The sequence below is a fragment of the Maniola jurtina genome, chromosome 18 (genome assembly GCF_905333055.1).
Source record: "Maniola jurtina chromosome 18, ilManJurt1.1, whole genome shotgun sequence".
Lineage (NCBI taxonomy): Eukaryota > Metazoa > Arthropoda > Insecta > Lepidoptera > Nymphalidae > Maniola > Maniola jurtina.
In genome coordinates this window covers 3,660,584-3,682,313 of record NC_060046.1, presented here as the reverse complement: position 1 = coordinate 3,682,313, position 21,730 = coordinate 3,660,584, and the positions used below count along the sequence as shown (strand labels likewise).

At 38.5% G+C, this 21,730-nt stretch overlaps 4 protein-coding genes across 4 annotated transcripts in view; 1 reads left to right on the top strand and 3 right to left on the bottom strand.

Annotated features, from left to right (window-relative positions):
- Positions 1-2,053: 2,053 nt before the first annotated feature.
- On the bottom strand, positions 2,054-2,823 carry LOC123874476 (cuticle protein 8-like). The gene is made up of 2 exons (XM_045919866.1): positions 2,796-2,823; positions 2,054-2,636 (listed from the first exon to the last, which is right to left on the bottom strand). The coding sequence occupies exons 1-2, from the start codon at positions 2,805-2,807 to the stop codon at positions 2,115-2,117; spliced, it is 534 nt and encodes a 177-aa protein (XP_045775822.1). The 5' UTR covers positions 2,808-2,823; the 3' UTR covers positions 2,054-2,114.
- A 5,577-nt stretch (positions 2,824-8,400) lies between these two features.
- On the top strand, positions 8,401-20,126 carry LOC123874620. Its single transcript, XM_045920110.1, has 9 exons — positions 8,401-8,436; positions 8,589-9,169; positions 14,110-14,395; positions 14,914-14,921; positions 15,971-16,294; positions 17,917-18,142; positions 18,897-18,900; positions 19,405-19,454; positions 19,600-20,126. The coding sequence occupies exons 1-9, from the start codon at positions 8,425-8,427 to the stop codon at positions 20,119-20,121; spliced, it is 2,013 nt and encodes a 670-aa protein (XP_045776066.1). The 5' UTR covers positions 8,401-8,424; the 3' UTR covers positions 20,122-20,126.
- LOC123874473 (WD repeat-containing protein 61-like) overlaps positions 11,548-21,730 on the bottom strand; it is a 29,179-nt gene continuing 18,996 nt past the window's right edge. Inside the window, exon 8 of the mRNA XM_045919863.1 lies at positions 11,548-11,555. The gene's annotated coding sequence lies outside the window, so the exon portion shown is untranslated. The remainder of the gene's footprint in view (positions 11,556-21,730) is intronic.
- LOC123874477 (cuticle protein 18.6-like) lies at positions 14,060-18,451 on the bottom strand. The gene is made up of 3 exons (XM_045919868.1): positions 18,440-18,451; positions 17,879-18,328; positions 14,060-14,581 (listed from the first exon to the last, which is right to left on the bottom strand). The coding sequence occupies exons 1-3, from the start codon at positions 18,449-18,451 to the stop codon at positions 14,060-14,062; spliced, it is 984 nt and encodes a 327-aa protein (XP_045775824.1).

Genomic DNA, 21,730 nt, shown 5'->3' with positions numbered 1-21,730 from the left:
ACCATTATACATGATTTAACACATTTTAATTTTTTTTAATTTTCATGGAGGCAATTTTGAAATTTTTAGTAGGTAGGTTGGTGTTTGTCTTTGTAGCGGCAACAGAAATATACTTTCAGGGGTCCCTCTACCTAGCTATTATAGCTCACGAGATACAGGCCCCTGACAGACAGAGAGACACGGATGGATGGATGGATGGACGGACGGATACGCAACCATAAAAAAGAGTTGTGAGTCGTGACCTCTAACCATGAATCACATCATAATAGCAGGAGTTTTTTTGGGATTAAAACGCGCTAGCGCTGGGCTACCAGACCTTTAGCATACGCTCGATAAGAGTAGGTACGGGATTTGACTCTTAGGTTAAAAACCGATTCACACCAAGCACGTACACGTGACACGCGCTTGTAACGCGCGTGAATCCGTAGACGCACGCATTACGTCTACGCGAACGTTCACGCCACGCAATCAGTATGCCATGTCTCATACAATTCCATACATTACAACGCAATGGTACGCGCTACGTCTACGTTTACGCGAGCGACGCATACGCGGCCTGTGGGCGCCGGCCCACAATCACAATAAGGCCAATAATTATAATATGTTAGTGCTAGTGACAATAATCGGGACCAAACAGCCTGCTGACCGACACAGCCTGTCACCATTCACGCCGGCGAATTGCAAAACCAAAATACGAAACCCTAAAAAAGTAGATTTTTTAAAAACATTCATCAACATGTTATTACTCAAGATATTAACCCTTTATCTCGATTCCCCGAGGATTATAACCAAAGTAACATTCGGTATAATATCTCTGATAATGACAACACTAGTGGGGGTGAAGAGTGAGGGATGGGGGGTTGTAATAGCTCATCATCCGATAATAGTGGGATTAACACGACAACCCTTTGTGGGTGGATTGTAAAACTTGATCAAAACATTTTCGCGCACGTTTTATTTATTCACGTGCATTTATTATTCGCACTGCGTATTCATTATAATGTAACACGTGTAAATTAAAAATTCATAACGCCCCAGACAAGTGAAGGTTGCAGTAACTAGAAAAGAGCTGATAACTTTCAAACGGCTGAACCGATTTTCTTGGATTATAGCTAAGAACACTATCGATCAAGCCGCCTTTCAAACAAAAAAAAAAACTAAATTAAAATCGGTTCATTAGTTTAGGAGCTCCGATGCCAAAGACAGACAAAAATATTTTTGTCAAGCTTTGGTATAATAAGCTTTTTGAAGTTATACCTACCTACCTATTTCAAGCAATCATAAATAACGTCTGAACTGAAGGACGTGCTGACGAATCGAATTTATCCTGTATACCTAGCCTAAAATCTTTGATGTTGTTTTTGCGAACCCCTCAGTCAGCAAATAGTAGTATGAAAGTTTCTAAATAAAATATTCACATCACACTTTCTGCAAGACCCCGCTTTATCCTAACAACCACTACTGCGATCGGTCCTGTCAATTCATATTTGCCTGCAGGTCGATTCCGGAAAACCTGCATCAATCATTATTACAATCGCAATTATTATGATTGGCTGGATTTATGGTATTCTTTTTGCAACAAAGCATTATAGCCAATAGTGAGCAAGCGTCAACCAATCAGAGGTGATTGCGATCGTGGCATTAATTGCAACAAGAATAGCATAATTTCAGCCAACAACAATTGCGATAGTAATAATGAATGATGCAGGTTTTCCGAAATCGAGCCCACGGTCTCGTGACGAAGTGAGCCGCGTCTGCTTATCCTTTGACAAAGGGATAAAAGGCGATCCTCACTAGAGCTCTAGAGTTTTAATTATAGTGGTTGCACAAAACTAAACTGGCCAAATGAATAGGTGTCAAGAGTAATGCATCAGTGGAGCCGAGGGGCGCGGACGTGCCGAGTAACAAGAGCTACTCGCCTTATAATGTTACATAATTCAATTGATTCCCCGACACTACCCGCACGCTTCCTTCTAACTTCGTTTGGAGCGTTTTGATATCGGATACGCTCCGCGCCTTGAACAATTCTTTTACCCCACAAATAAAATGATAGTTGAGTTGACTAAGCGTTTGTATTTAACAGAATAAATAGGTTTGTAACAATAACATAGTTTCTAGTGGCTGTAGGAGATGACAGGTGAGGAGTATGAGACGTGGCCGAGAGCTGGAGCCGAGGAGTAGGCCACTCTTGCGACGGGAGCGGCGTAGGCCACTCTCGCGACGGGTGCGGCGTAGGACACGGGAGAGGAGTAGGCCACTCTGGCGACAGGCGCGGCGTAGGACACGGGCGAGGAGTAGGCCACTCTGGCGGCAGGCGCGGCGTAGGCGAGCCTAGCGGGAGCGGGGGCGGCGACGGGGTGTCCTTCGTAGCGCACGTTGGCGTTGAAGCCGTGCACCGCGTCGGCGGTGTAGTCCACGATGCGCTGCACGCCATCGGGCTGCACCAGAGAGTATGAGCCGTGCACGGCGTCTCCGGCGCGCGCTTCCTGCTGCTGCTTCACGTCTCCGGTGTGTCCGTCCTGCACGGAGTACTGGAACTCGTAGTTGGCGGGCGCTTCGGGCTGCGCGTACGCCACCTGGCCCACGGGCACCAGCCCGGCGGAAGCGACCGCCACCAATGCGCACAGAACCAAGAACTGGAAAATAGGATTTGATAATATTATTAATTTATTCACTATGGAACTTAAAAACTATTGTAGAAATAGATAAAAATAAATTGATATATTTATTAAGTTGTCTTAATATGTTATGTCTATGTTTGTCTTATTTATATAATGATATTTTGCTAAACTTACTTTAGCAGACATGTTGATTGTTTAGTTAGTGATCTGAATATGTAGTTAGTGCGCGGGTGCAGAGCTTTTTATACTTTACAATCGTTCATCGTATCGTACAATACTTGTTATTTGTAACGCGTTTGTGTAGTGCAACTAAGCTCTTGTACTTCCTCGGATATTCCTTTTTACTATCAAGTAACCTTATTGTATAATAATACAATACAATTTCTTTATTTTGCAGAAACAGATTAATCTACCTGATAATCCAGTCAAATTAGCCCTTAAAATAGAAGTGAGGTTACAAAAATTCTCATAGAGCTAAAAATTGGTACGAATGTTCAAAATACTATTATAAATGAATTGTGAAAAGTCCCCATCAATCCCCCTTGTGCAAATTTTTTATTGATGGTGAAAGTTTGCAAAAATAGGTTTTTCACGTTTTTCAGCTAAACGGTGAGTTTAACAGCAAAGTTAGTTCAGACAAAAATTGTAGATCATCCGATTTTCTACAAAAAATGTATATACACTTTTTTCATAAGTGTTGCCATTTCCGTGATATAGCGGTTGAAAAAAGTGAAAAAAATATATTTTAGAAACATACCGAAGTGATTTGTTTTATTTTATATAATGGCTACTCGAATGTTTTATAAAATCGTGGTCACCCTATACTACACACGGGTCAAAAACTGGATCGAAAGTTATTTCATACATTCGCGAATAAAAGCCCTTGCCGCTATCTGTGTCAAGTCCAATTATTATTATTTGACCAATTTTAGAATTTATGTTTAGTACATTTTTGAATTCAATTTTTCCTGAATCAAGATGAAAGCTAATAATTATATTTACAGTAACTACAAATATTTAATTAACTAGATGATGCTCGCGACTTCGTCCGCGTGATTTTTTTAAATTCCATGAAAACTCTTTGCTTTTCCGGGACAAAAAGTTGCTTTTGTCAATTTCCGGGACGTAAGCTACCTCTTTACCAATTTTCATATAACTCGGTTAAACGGATGGGCTTTTAAGAATGCTGTGGGAACTCATTGATTTTAGGGTAAAATAAAAAGTAAAATATATAGTAATATAGTACATAAAAAGTAGCCTATGTCCGTCCACGGGATGTAAGCTAACTCTATACCTTACATCAAAATCATTTAAACTGTTGGGTCGTGAAAAGCTAGCAGGCAGACAGACAGACAGAACGACACACTTTTGCATGGATGGTGGAACGCGCTACTGAACTAACATTTTACCAAATCTTCACAATTTTAAATACCTTCTCAAAGCTTAACTGCTTATTTAGTTGGCAATGCCCATTATTATGTTAATATTGTTTATTAAAAATACTATTATATTTAAATTAAGTGATTGAAATAACTGATATAAGTAGCTTCAATTGAAAGGACAGGTTTAGATAGCTGGTAGAGACAAAGAATAGTAGGTAGGTACGTTTCAAGAATGCCATTTGTATACATCTAAGCTATGTAGGCATTTATGTAGGTCTGTAGTCTGTATGTACTAAGGCCATCAGAATAGAATGAAGCCATGCCGCGAAGCGTTGGGATCAAAATAGGTGACTCAAGGCATCTATTTGGATACTTTGAGCACCTATTTTGATTTTAGCCATTTGCATTAGCACGGGGAAGATCGTGTTGTGTTGTGTTTTTAACCGACTTGAAAAAAAGGAGGAGGTTCTCAATTCGTCGGAATCTTTTAAAAATAAGGGTTAGGGCTGATTTTCCAACCGTCCCATAACTGCAACTGACTAATTTTGACGAATAAAGTCATTTTTACTTTCTAATACAAAAACTACTACTTGCACGATAAATCAAAAACGCATAAAAATAAATAAAATCTGTTTTAGAATGTTAAGGTTAAACCCTTTCATATAATACCCCACTTGGTATATAGTTAACTAACTTTGAAAGTTTTAATACATTTTAATTTTTTTTTAATGATGTTACCACAAATTCATGGTTTTCGGATTTATTCCTGTACTTGTGCTATAAGACTTCTTTATTTGCCAAATTTCATGATTCTAGGTCAACGGGAAGTATCCTATAGGTTTTCTTGACAGACACGACAGACGGACGGACGGAGAGACAACAAAGTGATAAAAGAGGGTTCCGTTTTTCCTTTTGAGCTACGGAAGCCTAAAAACTGTAAAAAGTCTTACTTACTGCTTAGAAAGTCCCACAATGGTAGAGATGAGCCGATAACTTTTCTGTGGCCTATCTGAAAACCCTAACTGGAGATTCCTTCAATGTGCCTGGATAGTAGAAATCCTCTCTCTGCCTTATTGTGCACTGCAAGGCACGGAGGAAACGAGAAGGCCTAATTCGGACTTAGAAGATGGGTTTACTTTAGAAAGTAAACCCATCGAAATGAAATGATTTATTTATTCGCAAGAAACAATTTACATACATACATAATTATTAAATATAAGTATCCAATATATGGCGTCAATTGACATGCAAAACAGGTCCTACCTATCAGCTGTTGTCTAATGATTATTATTGAACCATTAACAGGGCTCTCTCCGTCACTCGTTTCATACAACCGTAGTTCCAATTTCATTTGAATATTAAGCAACCAAAGTCCATGAAATTTTGCAGACATATTCTAGAAACTAATATCTATGTCTGTGGTTTTCCAGATTTCTGTTAAAATATTCGGTTTCAAAGTTACGCGGTCTTAAAAATTTACATACAAATCTTTGAGCCCCTGTAATTTTAAAACTACATATTTTTTAGAAAAATCTAAAACACCACAGATATTAGTTTCTAGAATATGTCTGCAAAATTTCACGGACTTTGGTTGCTTAATATTCAAATGAAATTGGATCTACGATTGTATGAAGCGAGTGACGGAGAGAGTCCTATTAAAAGAATAGTCCTACTAGAAGAGTCCTTTTTTACACAGTTTCGATAATTGCACCGAGTTACAAACTTGGGTCAACGTTACCGACTTATATGCATCCGCTATAGCATTCTCGTATTGGATTTGGAAACAATTAGCTTAAAATTTCTTCTGATTAAAACCGGTTAATTTTTCACGGACAGTTTTAGTGGAGCAAAGGCAAACAGCAGACACTTGTCTGACAAGTGTCTACCAATGTACCAATCAATAATCTACCAATCTACAAATCCACCAATAAATAATCTACCAATGTACCTAATTGGTACATTGGTAGATTATACTTACTCATTTTGTCTAGAAACCGATCTAATATCGTTGTTACTACACTAATGATTATGTAACACGTCTCTGATTTAATTAGGTAGGTATTCCGCTGACAAAATTTCCGAAACAAAATGCTAGACTTACCTACCTACTTACCAATTTGTAGATGTTTATGTGTAAAAACCGGCCAAGTGTGAGTCAGACTCGCGCACCGAGAGTTCCATACTCGGGTATCTTTTTCGACATTTTCCACGATAAATCAAAAACTATTATGCATAAAAGTAAATAAAAATCTGTTAGGATGTAGAGGTAAAGTCCTTTAATATGATACCCCACTTGATTTAATTGTCTTACTTTGGAAATTGAAACACATTTTAATTTTTTTAATGATGTAATTACAAGTTCACGGTTTTCGGATTTATCCTTTACTATAAGAATACCTACCTGCCAGACAGACAGACAGACAGACAACAAAGTGATCCTATAAGGGCTCCGTTTTTCCTTTTGACGTACGGAACCCCAAAAACTGGTGCATACGGTGTCTATTACTTTTACTAAAAAAATATTTGAATTAACTTGGTCAAGTCTTAAAATTGGCAATGATGTAAAGGTTAAGAAAAGTAAATCAGAATCTGTTTTAATTTAATTATTTGATCATATGAAGGTAAATGTTAGTAGTCCAACTGCATTGCTTTCCATATAAGCGCCTACGAAGGTATCGAAACTTTTTTATTCACGGCCGAAATTCACCGAACTTTTGCAGTAAGTAGATGTAACGATACAGTTTACTCTTGTAACGATCACAGATAAGCTAATTAGATATGCAGGTCTTCAATTAAATTACAGTTAAGTACGAATATCTATCCTACCTATATGCTAAACATACCTAGGTACCATGTACCTACCCATGTCTAACGTTTGACTCCAATCCTTGCCTTGTTGCCTTAATATCTTCATAATATTATATTACTAATAGGATCTAAAATAGTTGTCATAAAGAGAAACAAATCGCAGTGTTCTTCTGATAGATAGAGCCAAACAAATTAATTCTAATATTTAATCGTATGAGATGCTAAAGTTATCGCCTGTTCAATTATGCAATTCAGAAACTGTTAGGTAAATATCAGTGCCTACATCCAATTTCCAACAATGTCAATAATTGGCAACATTTCATAAGATCGAACGCTATCAATCAAACATGCATTCTTATCAAGACGTGTTACACGCATTAACGGCTCGAACTTCGACCACACCCAATGCTTTTGGGCCAAGGTTTCCTCTCTTAATTTCCCACTCAAAACCACTATACCCAGATCCGGTCTTTCTGCAACGATCAAATTAGTTGCAAGAAGTGGTAGAAAGCGAGGGGTCAAACTATGTTAGCCTGACTTGATAAACTTGATTTGATTCATATTTTTTGTTCGGTTAAAGACGCCTTGTCTGTTACTTTGCAGTGCCGATAAAGGTCTGAAGTAATATACTTACTTAAAAGTCTTTGGTCTGGTCTAAGGTTTAATCTTTCGGTCGAAATACAAAATACTTATCACAAAGTAGGTAAGGTACCTACCTGTATTGAAGTTAGCGAATTGAGAGATTGCTTGAAAGATATTTTTTTTTCGGAAGGAAACAACGTTTACACATAACACTTCCGCCAAACAGATCAGCTGTTTTGCTTTTGTCGAGGTGTTACCAAGACCAAAGTAGATGATGCCATAGATTACAAGCTCTATTTTTTAATTAATAATAAATTATTATTATTTTTAAGAGCTTCATTTTGGTGTGTCTCGTAGAAACCGGAAATGTACCTACCTATTCGCGGAATAAAACTTTTACATATCCTTTAACTGTCCTCAAGGTAAGTACATGTACCTACCTACCTACTATCTCTAGTGCCAAAATTTATGTCAAGATCAGTTCAATAGCTTTGGAAGTATGGATGTCAGCACTGCAACCGAAATAAAAATACTTGTACTTATCACATACACCAATAATAATAAAATACATCGCAACAATAAATGTCTCGTGTTGCAATGGTTCGCAAACCAGTGCATTTTTATACTAAGTGTACCTATATACCTACTACAGGTAAGCTACTCGTCTGACCTTTTCACTTATCGATATCGCAGGCAAAGGGTTTACGCTTCAAGAAAGCTTTTATAATTAATCAAGTAGAAGTTTTAGTTCATAGGATATGACTTACGAGGTTACTTTGAGTAGATACCTAAGTAATTAGGTATTTATCAAGTAATAATGGTAGTTTAAGTCACTTATGACGTCTTGCATCTTACCATGCTGTGGCCTTCACCTCGCTTAACCTGCAGCTTTAATTAGCTCATGCTCTGAACCCGGCGGCCGCGGACAGATAATGTCACCATGCCCAAAAAGCTTGCGGTTATTCATGTATAAATAACATGGGTACCACATAAGATGGCATAGTCTCAATTCGACAACCATAACAGTAACAATGGTATCCAAGGTGAGAATTTGTGTGCTTTTATTAAAAAAAAACCTGTGTCCTATTTGAAAAGGTCAACCATTGTGAAAATTAATGGAAATTATTGCAAATATAATATAATAAATATACCTACGACACAATGCCTTATTATTGTAAGTATATTTTTTTTCCAGTTCATCGTCATCCTTGCCCTGGCTGTCGCCGCCTCAGCCGTGCCTCTAGTCCCTATCGCCAAAGTAGCCTACGCGGAACCAGAAGCGCCCGCACATTACGAGTTCCAATACTCTGTACACGATGAACAAACTGGTGACATCAAACAGCAGCAGGAAGCACGTGCCGGCGACGAAGTCCACGGATCCTACTCCTTAGTTCAACCCGACGGTGTTCACCGTATCGTGGAATACACCTCGGACAAGGAACACGGCTTCAACGCCAACGTGCGCTACGAAGGACACCCCGTCGCCGCCCCCGCTCCTGCTAAGCTCGCCTACGCCGCTCCCGTAGCCAAACTGGCATATTCCGCTCCCGTAGCTAAGGTCGCCTACTCCTCGCCCGTGTCCTACGCCGCGCCTATCGCTAGAGTGGCCTACTCCTCTCCAGTGTCCTACGCCTCTCCCGTAGCTAAGGTCGCCTACTCCTCGCCCGTGTCCTATGCTACGCCTGTCGCGAGACTGGCCTACTCCTCTCCTGTCTCTTACGCTGCTCCCATCAACCAAGTCTCATTCTCTTCCCCCGCCATCTCCTACCATCACTAAATAACCATTTAATTAAGTTTAATTAAATAACCATTTAGTTAAGTGTAGATGTATATAAAATTCGTTGTTATGCTTATATTACACCTAGACGTGTTATGAATAGTTACAAATAAATTATTTAACTAGGATTTATTTTGTTGTTGTCTATATTCTTTATTCTTTCTTTATTTATTTGCATTCATGTTTTACATCATAATAGAAAATAATTATAATATTACAACATGAAGCCCCGTCAGGGCGCTGCAAAGTGATTACATATAAATAAAATGTCACGTATATAAAAATTAAAAAATTAAAATTAAAAAAAAATAAAAAATTAAAATTAAAATTAAAAAAATGTTATGGCAATTCCTAACTAATTATGTCCTATTAATTATATTATTAGTCAATCTTTAAAAATGTATCAATATATATATATTTTTTTTTTATAACTATATCGTGTTATTGAGGTCTATTCGTTCAAAAATTCTTTCACGCTGTAGAAACATTTTTGTACTAGCCATTTCTTTAGCCTTCTTCTAAATATTGTATCCTTAGTTTCATCTGTTATAATTCTTGGCAGTTTATTATATATTATTACAGAATTATAGTAAGGGCTGGTTCGGGCTATAGTTTTAAGGTTATAATATGGTATTACTAGTTTATTTATTTTCCGAGTATCTTTTTGATTTGTATTTATTTCTGTTTTTTTATATAGATGCATGTTTTTCCGAACAAATAACGCTGTCTCCATTATGTAGATGCAAGGTAGTGTAAGAATTTTTTTATCTATGAAGTGTGGCCTACAGCTATCGCGTTGCTTAATATTGACTAGCACTCGCATACATTTTTTTTGCGATATAAATAGGTCGCCCACGTCAGGACTTTGTCCCCATAAAACTACTCCATACCGAAGCCATGAGTAGGCATATGCATAGTAAGCTGACAGTGCTGTTGCATAGTTGGTATTCGCTTTGAGGATCCCTAATGCGTATACAAACCGTGAGAGCTTAGTCTTAACACTTTGCACATGTTGTTTCCAATTTAAGTAGGTATCTATAGTTAATCCTAGGAGTTTAAATTCACTAACTTGTTCTATATTTATTTCTTTTGATAAGTTTTCTAGTTCGAGGGGTACTTTCTGATATGGTCTGAATTGAATTATTTTTGTTTTTTTTGTGTTCATTTCCAAATTATGTTCCCTCAACCAGCTTCGCGTATTTTGTAAGTTTTTTGTTATTTGGAGTTTGCATTCGTCAACATCGGAACATTCCATGAGTAATGAAACGTCATCCGCAAACATTATTACCTTACAGTCGGGACTTAGTGCCTTGGGTAGCTCATTTATGTATAGCAGGAAGAGGGTACAGCCAAGGACGCTACCCTGTGGTATTGGCCAGTTACTAATGCACGTGTTAGATTGTACTGCGTTTATTTCATGTGTCGTTTCGTCGTAGTGTTGTATTTCTACGTACTGTGTCCGATCGTGTAAATATGTTTTAAACCATTTGTGTGCGTTTCCCCGAATACCCGAGCTGTATAATTTTTCTAATAGTATTTTATGAGATACTTTGTCATAGGCTTTCGTCATATCTAATAGTAGTCCCACGGCATATTTCTTTTTTTGCATGCATTCTAATATATGTTGGATGTAGTTAAAGACAGCGAGAGTTGTGGATCGTGTTTTCCGGAAACCATATTGGTTTTCGTCAAGTAAATTGAATTTTTCTAAGAAAAGGTAAACGCGGTTACATATGGCTTTTTCGAATATTTTCGAGAACGTTGGCAGTAATGCTATTGGTCTATAATTACAAGTGTCAAGTTGTGATCCGCTTTTTTTATATATTGGTCGAATTTTTGCAATTTTTAATTTATTCGGACAGAAACCTTCGTCAAATGATTGGTTGATTAAAAATGTCAAGGGAGATGTTAATTGATTGATGCATGTTTTAACTAAAGTCATAGGTATTTCGTCTACACCATAGCTGCGTTTGTTTTCAAGATTACGAATAATGTCATATATTTCCTTCTCTGTGACGGGCGATAGGTATATTGAGTTGAGAACCTGTTTTTGCATAATGCGACTGCTTGGATTGAACGGGTTGTCTAGTGGACATTTCCCGACACTTACAAAGTAGTCGTTAAATATATTGGCAATTTTTTCGGGTGATTTGGTAGGGGAACCGGTTTTCGTTTGTAAAGTTATATTTTTTGTATTTGTTCCGGTATTTTTTTGTGTTATGTCCGTAATTATATTCCACATCATTTTTGTTTTATTTTTCGAATTTTCCATTTTTTTAATATTATTTATTTTATTTGATATTTTTATGCATTTCCTTAACATTTTACTGTACTGATTATGATGAGTTTTTAGAATTTTATTATTTGATTGATTAACTAATATTTTTAGTAGACGTTTATGTAGGCATGATTTTTTTAGGCCCTTTGTCAGGAATATTTTCTTGCGGATTTTTAGTTTAATATGTTTACCTATACCTACCTACCCTTTCGATTTTTAAATACTTTGTATGTACTGGACCAATTATTATTATTTATTAGTGTTTACACTAAACTTTTATTGCTATGTACTTTATGTATATACTTTATTGCACCACAAAACACAAATGACTGGTTATACAATATAAATATTTTTTTTTCCTCGCAAAAATTACAATTGTAAAACCTACTTAGTAATATTTATTGAATTATTTAATTTGCAATAAAGATTGAGCAAGCGTTATTTAAAACTTTACGAAACAAGTCGATAGCATTAGTAGGTAACATACTCAGGTAATTATTGAAATAAGTAGGTGTAACAGATTGACGGATTCGTTATAGATAGGTAAATTTTTACTAATAGTTTCATACGGAAACTGTGCGAGTCAGATTCGCTCACTCTTGGTTCCAAAGTTTAGAACGAAACATAATATTAATATTTATTTAGTTGAATAAAACTGTAGGTTCAGCATAAAACAGAAAAAGAAAACTCTTTCATATAGAACCCCAAACTAAGTCTGTTTATAAAAAATATTGATGATTTCTAAAAAACAGTGCTGGTTAGAGACTGTTTTATTTATTGGTATTTTCTGTAATCTTTAACAACTTTCTAACAACTCTAATTATTTCAGACTAGCGGCCCGCCCCGGCTTCGCACGGGTGCAAGTCAAAGTTATAATTTATCGTAAAATAACATAGTTAAAATCCACGGCTTATGTACCGTACCGATTTTACAAATAACCTGCTTCATAGATGTGCACTCTGCGGTTTCGCCGTGCGAGTCGTGCGACACCATCATTCATTTTAATACCAATTACAATTTTAAATTCGTAATATCTTTTGAATGGATTGTCCGATTGGAATAAAATAAAAGTAATTTATAGCTATTGAAACAATCTTGCTCAATAAATAGTTTATTTGGATAAGGAATTAGTATTTCACGATAATATGATCAATAAACATAGGCTAATAATTTTAATTACTTTTATTCTATGGAAAAGTGGTTATAATGGCTAAAATATAAATGTTTGGTTTATACTATCGCGGACTTTTTTGTAGGCATTATTGAGTTCTACAACTTTTCTATAGAAGTCAACCATACATCTCTAACCATTTAGGCAGCGTTCGCGAGAATCGTTAACGTACGGCAGTTTTTTCGACGCCTTACTCCACAATTTTCACTACCATGAAAAATCCTATCTATTTTCTGGGATAAAATATAGCCTATACGGATTCGGAAGAATCCCTCTAAGTAATGGTAAAAATAGACTAGTATAGAAGTATAGATTTTCTGCTTTGCGAACGTTAGAGATAAGGATATTTTTATGACACTTTTAACTATATAAGTAAAAACCAACGCTCTTAAAAATAAATAAATGTCTAGTTCAGAATGTAGATATAAATAAATCTCGTTCATATACATATTTATTCCAGTGTCTTCATTGCAAAATTTGGCCCCTTTTCTTCTCCACAATCCTTTTGCAATGAGCTTTTTTTATTCTTTCATTTACAATGGATAAGGACAAGCACTATTTGAAATTACATATTCCCAAATCGATAGTAATAATAGATCCTTGTTGGAGCAACTGATAAGTAGTGTATGCAGAGCGGACAAGGAAAAGGTTTCTTTTTTAATATTTTGATACAGAACTCTAAAAATACTCTCTCTATAAATCATGGCAGGTAGTTATTTAAACAGAACTGTCTAGTCGCCAAAATAATAAAATTATTATCATGGCATAAGAAATGTACGAAATTATGTAAACTTAACCCTGGTACTCTCACGAAATGCTAAATAGCTCGTTAAAACCCGTGCTAAATAACTCAATTTTTACCATAAAAATCATTGATAACAAGTGTAAATTAAAAATTTAATGTCATTTTCAAATAAATAATTATGTATTCCGTCAACGTCCATCTTGACAGCTTGACATTTGTCTATTGACATAATATTATGAACCTAACGGTTATCTAACCTTCTTTATCACAAGAAAACTAGAAAAGAGCTGATAACTCTTAAACGGCTGAACCAATTTTTTTAGATTATAGCTAAGAACACTCTCGATCAAGCCACCTTTCAAACAAAAAAAACTAAATTAAAATCGGTTCATTCGTTTAGGCGCTACGATGCCACAGACAGATACACAGATACACAGATACACACGTCAAACTTACCCTTCTTTTTGGGTCGGGGGTTAAAAATGACGTTTACTAAGAAAAAGTAAATAAAATTTAAAGCTTTGTCAAAATTCTAAACTTTTTACTTATTTTCGGTTTTAGTTTGCCAATGTCCCATAATAACTAGTAATAGATAACGAAAAGAACAGTCTTGGCATAAACAAATATTTTATTTTTATCTATTTATATCACATCAATAAATTAGTTATCTAATAATTAACAGTCCGGTTGGCAGTCTAGTGGCTGTAGGAGATGACAGGTGAGGAGTATGAGACGTGGCCGAGAGCTGGAGCCGAGGAGTAGGCCACTCTTGCGACGGGAGCGGCGTAGGCCACTCTCGCGACGGGTGCGGCGTAGGACACGGGAGAGGAGTAGGCCACTCTGGCGACAGGCGCGGCGTAGGACACGGGCGAGGAGTAGGCCACTCTGGCGGCGGGCGCGGCGTAGGCGAGCCTAGCGGGAGCGGGGGCGGCGACGGGGTGTCCTTCGTAGCGCACGTTGGCGTTGAAGCCGTGCACCGCGTCGGCGGTGTAGTCCACGATGCGCTGCACGCCATCGGGCTGCACCAGAGAGTATGAGCCGTGCACGGCGTCTCCGGCGCGCGCTTCCTGCTGCTGCTTCACGTCTCCGGTGTGTCCGTCCTGCACGGAGTACTGGAACTCGTAGTTGGCGGGCGCTTCGGGCTGCGCGTACGCCACCTGGCCCACGGGCACCAGGCCGGCGGAAGCGACCGCCACTAATCCGCACAGAACCAAGAACTGGAAAATAAAATAAAAATAGTTAGCATTCTTTTATCTACTTTCTATTAATCTTTTATCAGTTTTTTTCTCAGTATTTAAGTATAATAAAATAATTTCTAATGCTAGTACCTTAGCTGCCATTGTTGCTGTTATGATTGTCGAAGTTTGACTATAGTAATGTATGTCCTACGTCTGTTTTTATACGTAAATTATTGCAAAAAATGCACACTGTGACATACTCGTGCCCGCGAGCTATAGAGCATTCCTAAGTGCAATGGAGGTCAATATTTTTAATACTCGCATTAAGTATGTATTAAAAAGTAAGCATAAATTGTTATTATTATTGATAGGGGACCAAGTTGTTTAGACTGAAACTAAAACTAAAAGCATTTATTCAAATTGTTACCATTATTCACTTTTAACCGACTTCCAAAAAGGTGGTGGTACTCAATTCGGCCCGAATTTTTTATGTATGTACACCGATATTTTCGAGGTTTTCTGGACCGACTTACTGTTTTTAATCAACAGTAGAAGTTTCCATGGTGGTGCCATAAAAAATTCTGGATCCAACTTCTTAATTCTGCTGCTGCAAGGTTACTGCCCGCCTAAGTTATCAAGATTCAGGAGGTCCTCATAGTGAATTAATATTGTAGGCATGAAGTCGTTGCTTGGTGCAACGACTTCATGCTTGGACTCCAAGTCCAACTCCTCAGCCCTGATGAGGCAGGGCACAGTATTCCTAAGCTATAGTGATTCAGGAACTGCGGATGGTATAATACTATTTTATGTACCAAGCATAGACTACATCATTGAACTTCAGATCCCAACTTCTCAATCCTGATGCTACAAGATATTGAACTCCTAAGCCTGAGGAATTTCTGATAGTGAATTGATATTTTACTTATCAAACAATGGCTTTATGATAACACTCCAAATCCGAACTCCTCAAACCTGATAATGCAGGGTACAGCACTCCTAAACCATAGAGATTCAGGAACTTGTTCCTGGTGAAATCATATTGTAAATGCCGAGCAAAGATTTCAAACTCTTCAATCCTGATGCTGCCAGGTACTGAACTCCTAAGCCGTGTGGATTTGGAAAGTTTTGCTGGTGAATTTTTAAGTACCAAGCAATGACTACTTACACTGAAAAGCTTAAAATAAAATAAAAAATATTAAAAAACTAGCTTCCAAAACCACTAAAAAGTAGAAAAATAATTTTTCTTTATAGGTACACGTGTATCATGTAAGTATGTATGAAGTCGGGCCAACATAAAATATAAAAGAAACCTAAAATATGTCGATCTCCCTGGTGCATTGGTAAGCACTGTGGTCTTATTAGTGGAAGGTCCCGGGTTCGATTCCCGGCAGGGGTTTGGAATTTTATAATTTCTGAATCTCGGGTCAGGTGGGAGACTTTGGCCGTGGCTATCACTGGCTGCCCCACCAGTCTCTCGTCTGTCCAGTTTCATGACGGGCGAGGGACTGTTGAGGATGGAGAAAGTGGTACGGGAGTTGCCCTCACCACGAACCCTAGCCCTCGGGATGACCTGTGGATGTTGGACACGGGGCGGTCCGTCGTTCACAGTGTAGTCCTCGGGTTGGTTATCGTGCTGTGGTTCCGGCATGCTTCTAACGGCGTTTGGGGGCACGTAGCATCCCAGTGGCGGGTCGCTGAGACGGACAACCTCTGGCGGAGTAACGAGGCGTTGTCGATCCCTTGTGCTCCGCCGTCAGCGGTGGGATGGAAATTCGTTAAGTTTTTAGTCGGTAGGAGTCCATCATAACTGCTGTGCTCCCCCGTGGCCGGTAGTATCCATGACGGATTTTCCTTACGGAAAAAAGGGTACACATACACATAAACTTTCACCTTTATAATATTAGTGTGATTTTTTTAATTTTTCATAAATTACTGTGTTTGTATAAAGATAAACAGACCGATATGAAAATACTTTTATTTTTATTATAGCTCTAGTGATGTTTAAACGTGGTGTACCTACTATTGCAAATTATGAAGAATGCAATTTTTTGAATTATTTCATTTGCACTAAAGATACAGCAAGCATTATTTAAAACGTTATCATTATTTAAAAAACAAATATTAAGTAGGTAATATAGGTAATTATTGAAATAAATAGGTGTAACATATTGACGGATTCACTATACTTACGTCAATTTTTACCATTTTGGTACGGAAATTGTGCGAGTCAGATTCGCTCACTCATGGTTCCAAAGTTTAGAAAGAAAAATAAATAGCTGTTTAGTTGAATTAATCTACAGTAGGTACAGCATAAAATCAGAAAAAACAAATCCCTTTCATTTAATTTTTTTTAATTGGTGATTTTTTAAAAAAAGGTAGTGGTTAGAGAATTTTGTACTTATTTATATTTTCTGTAATCTTTAACAACTCCAATTATTTATAACAGATTTTCTGCTTTGCGAACATTGGAAATAAGGATATTTTTATGACACTTTTCACTATATAAGTACCTACTTAAGAACAAAGGGTGTTAATAATAAATATATATCTAGTTCAGAATGTAGATACCCATAAATAAATATCTTTCAAATACATATTTAATCCAGTGTCCTCATTGAAAAATTTAACCCTCTTCTTTTCTTCCCCACAATCCTTTTGCTATGAGTTTTTTTTTATTCTTTCATTTGCAATGAATGATAACAAGTACTATTTGAAATGACATATTCCTAAATCGATAGTAATAGCAGATACTTGGTAAGAGCAACTGATAAGTGATAAGCAATCTGTGAAGAGCGGATAAAGTCACACGGCACACCATACCTTAAAATTTCTTTGTTAATATTTTGATACAGAACAGACAAAACTCTAAAAATACCAAATCATGGTAGGTAGTAATTTAAACAGAAATGCCTAATCGCCAAAATAATAAAATTAATATCATGGCGTGAGAAATGTACGAAATTATGTAAACTTAATTCTGGTACTCTCGCGAAATGCTAAATAGTTCATTAAAACACGTGCTAAATAACTCAATTTTTATCATAATGACAACGTTTACTGAAGAAAAGTAAATAAAATTTAGAGCTTTGTCAAAATTCTAAATTTTATTTACTCATTTTTGGTTTTAGTCTGCCAATGTCCCATAATAACTAGTAATAGATAATGAAAAGAACAGTCTAGGCATAAACAAATATTTTATTTTTATCTATTTATATCACATCAATAAATTAGCTATCTAATAATTAACAGTCCGGTTGGCATAGTCTAGTGGCTGTAGGAGATGACAGGTGAGGAGTATGAGACGTGGCCGAGAGCTGGAGCCGAGGAGTAGGCCACTCTTGCGACGGGAGCGGCGTAGGCCACTCTCGCGACAGGTGCGGCGTAGGACACGGGAGAGGAGTAGGCCACTCTGGCGACAGGCGCGGCGTAGGACACGGGCGAGGAGTAGGCCACCCTGGCGGCAGGCGCGGCGTAGGCGAGCCTAGCGGGAGCGGGGGCGGCGACGGGGTGTCCTTCGTAGCGCACGTTGGCGTTGAAGCCGTGCACCGCGTCGGCGGTGTAGTCCACGATGCGCTGCACGCCATCGGGCTGCACCAGAGAGTATGAGCCGTGCACGGCGTCTCCGGCGCGCGCTTCCTGCTGCTGCTTCACGTCTCCGGTGTGTCCGTCCTGCACGGAGTACTGGAATTCGTAGTTGGCGGGCGCTTCGGGCTGCGCGTACGCCACCTGGCCCACGGGCACCAGGCCGGCGGACGCGACCGCCACTAATCCGCACAGAACCAAGAACTGGAAAATAAAATAAAAATAGTTAGCATCCTTTTATCTACTTTCTATTAATCTTTTATCAGTTTTTTTCTCAGTATTTAAGTATAATAAAATAATTTCTAATGCTAGTACCTTAGCTGCCATTGTTGCTGTTATGATTGTCGAAGTTTGACTATAGTAATGTATGTTCTACGTCTGTTTTTATACGTAAATTATTGCAAAAAATGCACACTGTGACATACTCGTGCCCGCGAGCTATAGAGCATTCCTAGGTGCAATGGAGGTCAACATTATTTTGACTCGCATTAAGTAGGTACAAAAAAGTAAGCATACCTAAATTAAATTGATAGGGGACTTAGGTAGTTGTTTAGGCTCAAAGTAAAACATCTATACTAACACCTATTTCAAATGCGATAATGTGTCTGTCTGTCTTACGCTCGACGAGCTTTTTAAGGTCGACAAACTTCTTACTGAACTGAACCACCTAAGAACAGTGGATACCAGCTACGAGTAGGTACCTATGAAGAGATGCGCTTTATTTTTCACTTTCTGCAGAGCATTCTGGCTTCTATGTAACATTCTGTTCTAGTTTAGTTGGTAGGTAGATAGATACTTAGTACCTACATATAGTATTTGTCAAGGTGAACTACGGAGTAATTTTTTTAGTAGGTACTAGGACCTAGGTAGGTAAGTACTTACTATACCTAGTTGATAGAGTAGACTGCGAGGAACACTAGGTTTTCATAAAGAAACTTACCTACTCATACTTAGTAGTGTATGGAGGTAGGAAGGTACGAGTAGGTACTACGAGTAGGTCAGGTTAGATATTATATGACAAGTGACAACGTAATAAAGAAAGATTATTTTTTCGGTGATTGTGTCTACGTCACATATACCGGTCGACCAAGGTGTTCGTGTTATCATGTGAGTAGATAATACGATTCGCGGTGATCTACTTACGGATAAATTCCGAGTAAATCGGCGACCTTCACCTCGTCACTTGTAGCTTTTTAATTAGTGCATGGTCTAAAGCCCGCGGCAAGTAGGTTCGTAAATGTCAAAAAATATTATAGTATAAATTCATACGTCGACCACAGACAGGCACAGTCAAACATCGACAATCACATCAGCAACAATGGCAGCTAAGGTACCTATCTATCTACTCGGAATAGAATAGAAATTAAAGTTTATTGAAATATGATTACTTACTGAGAATTTAATAAAACTGATAGAAGTACCTACTACAACAGAAAATAGATAAAAATACTAATGACTTTCTTTTTGTTTTTCAGTTCGTGATTCTGTGCGCATTGGTGGCGGTCGCGTCCGCCGGCCTGGTGCCCGTGGGCCAGGTGGCGTACGCGCAGCCCGAAGCGCCCGCCAACTACGAGTTCCAGTACTCCGTGCAGGACGGACACACCGGAGACGTGAAGCAGCAGCAGGAAGCGCGCGCCGGAGACGCCGTGCACGGCTCATACTCTCTGGTGCAGCCCGATGGCGTGCAGCGCATCGTGGACTACACCGCCGACGCGGTGCACGGCTTCAACGCCAACGTGCGCTACGAAGGACACCCCGTCGCCGCCCCCGCTCCCGCTAGGCTCGCCTACGCCGCGCCCGCCGCCAGAGTGGCCTACTCCTCGCCCGTGTCCTACGCCGCGCCTGTCGCCAGAGTGGCCTACTCCTCTCCCGTGTCCTACGCCGCACCCGTCGCGAGAGTGGCCTACGCCGCTCCCGTCGCAAGAGTGGCCTACTCCTCGGCTCCAGCTCTCGGCCACGTCTCATACTCCTCACCTGTCATCTCCTACAGCCACTAGACTATGCCAACCGGACTGTTAATTATTAGATAACTAATTTATTGATGTGATATAAATAGATAAAAATAAAATATTTGTTTATGTTTAAACTAATCGTTTTTTTGACCTAATTGCTAGAATTAGACCATCTATAATTTACGAAAGTCGCGCCTCTCACACCATCCTAAAGTTGACTGGGATATATTTTCGAACCTTTTTTGAGCTGTTTATAAAACAACATTGACCATGTTAACATAACTAATATTTCCATTGCCCCTCCAAGGCGTAAAGCGTGTGCAAAACGACAATAGTGCAACGGGTGGGGTGTGAACCGCCGCCCTTTCGGAATTCAATCCACTCCGTAACCGTTGAGCCATTGACTACATAACCAGGAACCATTCACATGCTGTCAACTTTATTAGCGAACAGCGGCTAACCGTGGAGGCATATAGGGGCGGCCGCGCGAGGAGTGGGGAGGGGTGGACCGCACCTGAATTATTCATAGAGCCACATAGTGATTTCATCTCATTGAATCGAGCTGCCGGCGGCCGTGATTACGACAACGATACCTCCGCCCGGCTGCTGCACAATGCGGCTTGTCAACTAACATTGATAACTGATAAGCAGCATTAGCGCGTAAGCGGCAGTTTCCAATGGACCCTGATAAGAGACCTATCTGTAGTACCTGATGTAAGTACGAGGTAAAGCGTATTCAATGACCTATGTACGCATAGGTGGGTATATTTTATACCTACTATTTATACATACCTATCCAACTCTGTTCCAAACTCAAAGTCAAAATTATTTATTCAAAGTAGGTAGGTAGGTACTGTAATTGTAGAGACACCTTTTGATGGTCAGAATTGTTAGATTTGTAAGATGATATAGTGGTAATAATTAATTACGTAAAATAACACCCCTGACAAGTGAAGGTTACAGTAACCAGGAAAGAGTTGATAACTTTCAAACGGCTGAACCGATTTTCTTGGATTATAGCTAAGATCACTCTCGATCAAGCCACCTTTCAAACAAAAAAAAAACTAAATTAAAATCCGTTCATTAGTTTAGGAGTTACGATGCCACAGACAGATACACACGTCAAACTTATAACACCCCTATTTTGGGTCGGGCGTTAATAAATAAAAATAAATAGATAAGATCTCTATTCCCTAATAGAGATCAAGTAATCTCATAGATTATCTACTCAGTCTAAACTCTGAACTCTTGACCTATAGAATTGGCATCCATGCACAATGACTAGGGTCACTAGGGGATAAGGTCAAATACTATGCTTAGCAACAAATTATTGAAACCGTGCCCCCTACCATTATCGTGTACGTATAGACCGTAGGTACCAACGGCAGGTAAAAATGAAGAGATTGGTTTTTCTCTGTGCCGCGAGCAAATTGAATGTAAAGTAGATTTCCCGGCGGGCCGCGCCGCATAATTCCCCGCAAATTAAGCTCATACCAATTCACTTCGCTACCAGTGTAAATATTTTCGATAAATGCCTCCATTATATTTACACATTCTATTCGATAATTCGATAGCTGTGCGATATGAACTCTGCACATATAATATTACGTGTGTATTTTCCTGCAATTCGTTTAAATTATTTATTGGAACTGAA

Bases quoted from the DNA above. Each gene is read 5' to 3' on its own strand.
- LOC123874620 (XM_045920110.1), top strand. The intron at 9,170-14,109 runs AATAACCATTTA...CGTGGCCGAGAG, and splicing joins GCCATCTCCTACCATCACTA to CTGGAGCCGAGGAGTAGGCC. The intron at 16,295-17,916 runs GTCAGCGGTGGG...CTCTCGCGACAG, and splicing joins TCGATCCCTTGTGCTCCGCC to GTGCGGCGTAGGACACGGGA.
- LOC123874477 (XM_045919868.1), bottom strand. The intron at 14,582-17,878 runs GTGGCCTACTCC...TTTATTTTCCAG, and splicing joins ACGCCGCTCCCGTCGCAAGA to TTCTTGGTTCTGTGCGGATT.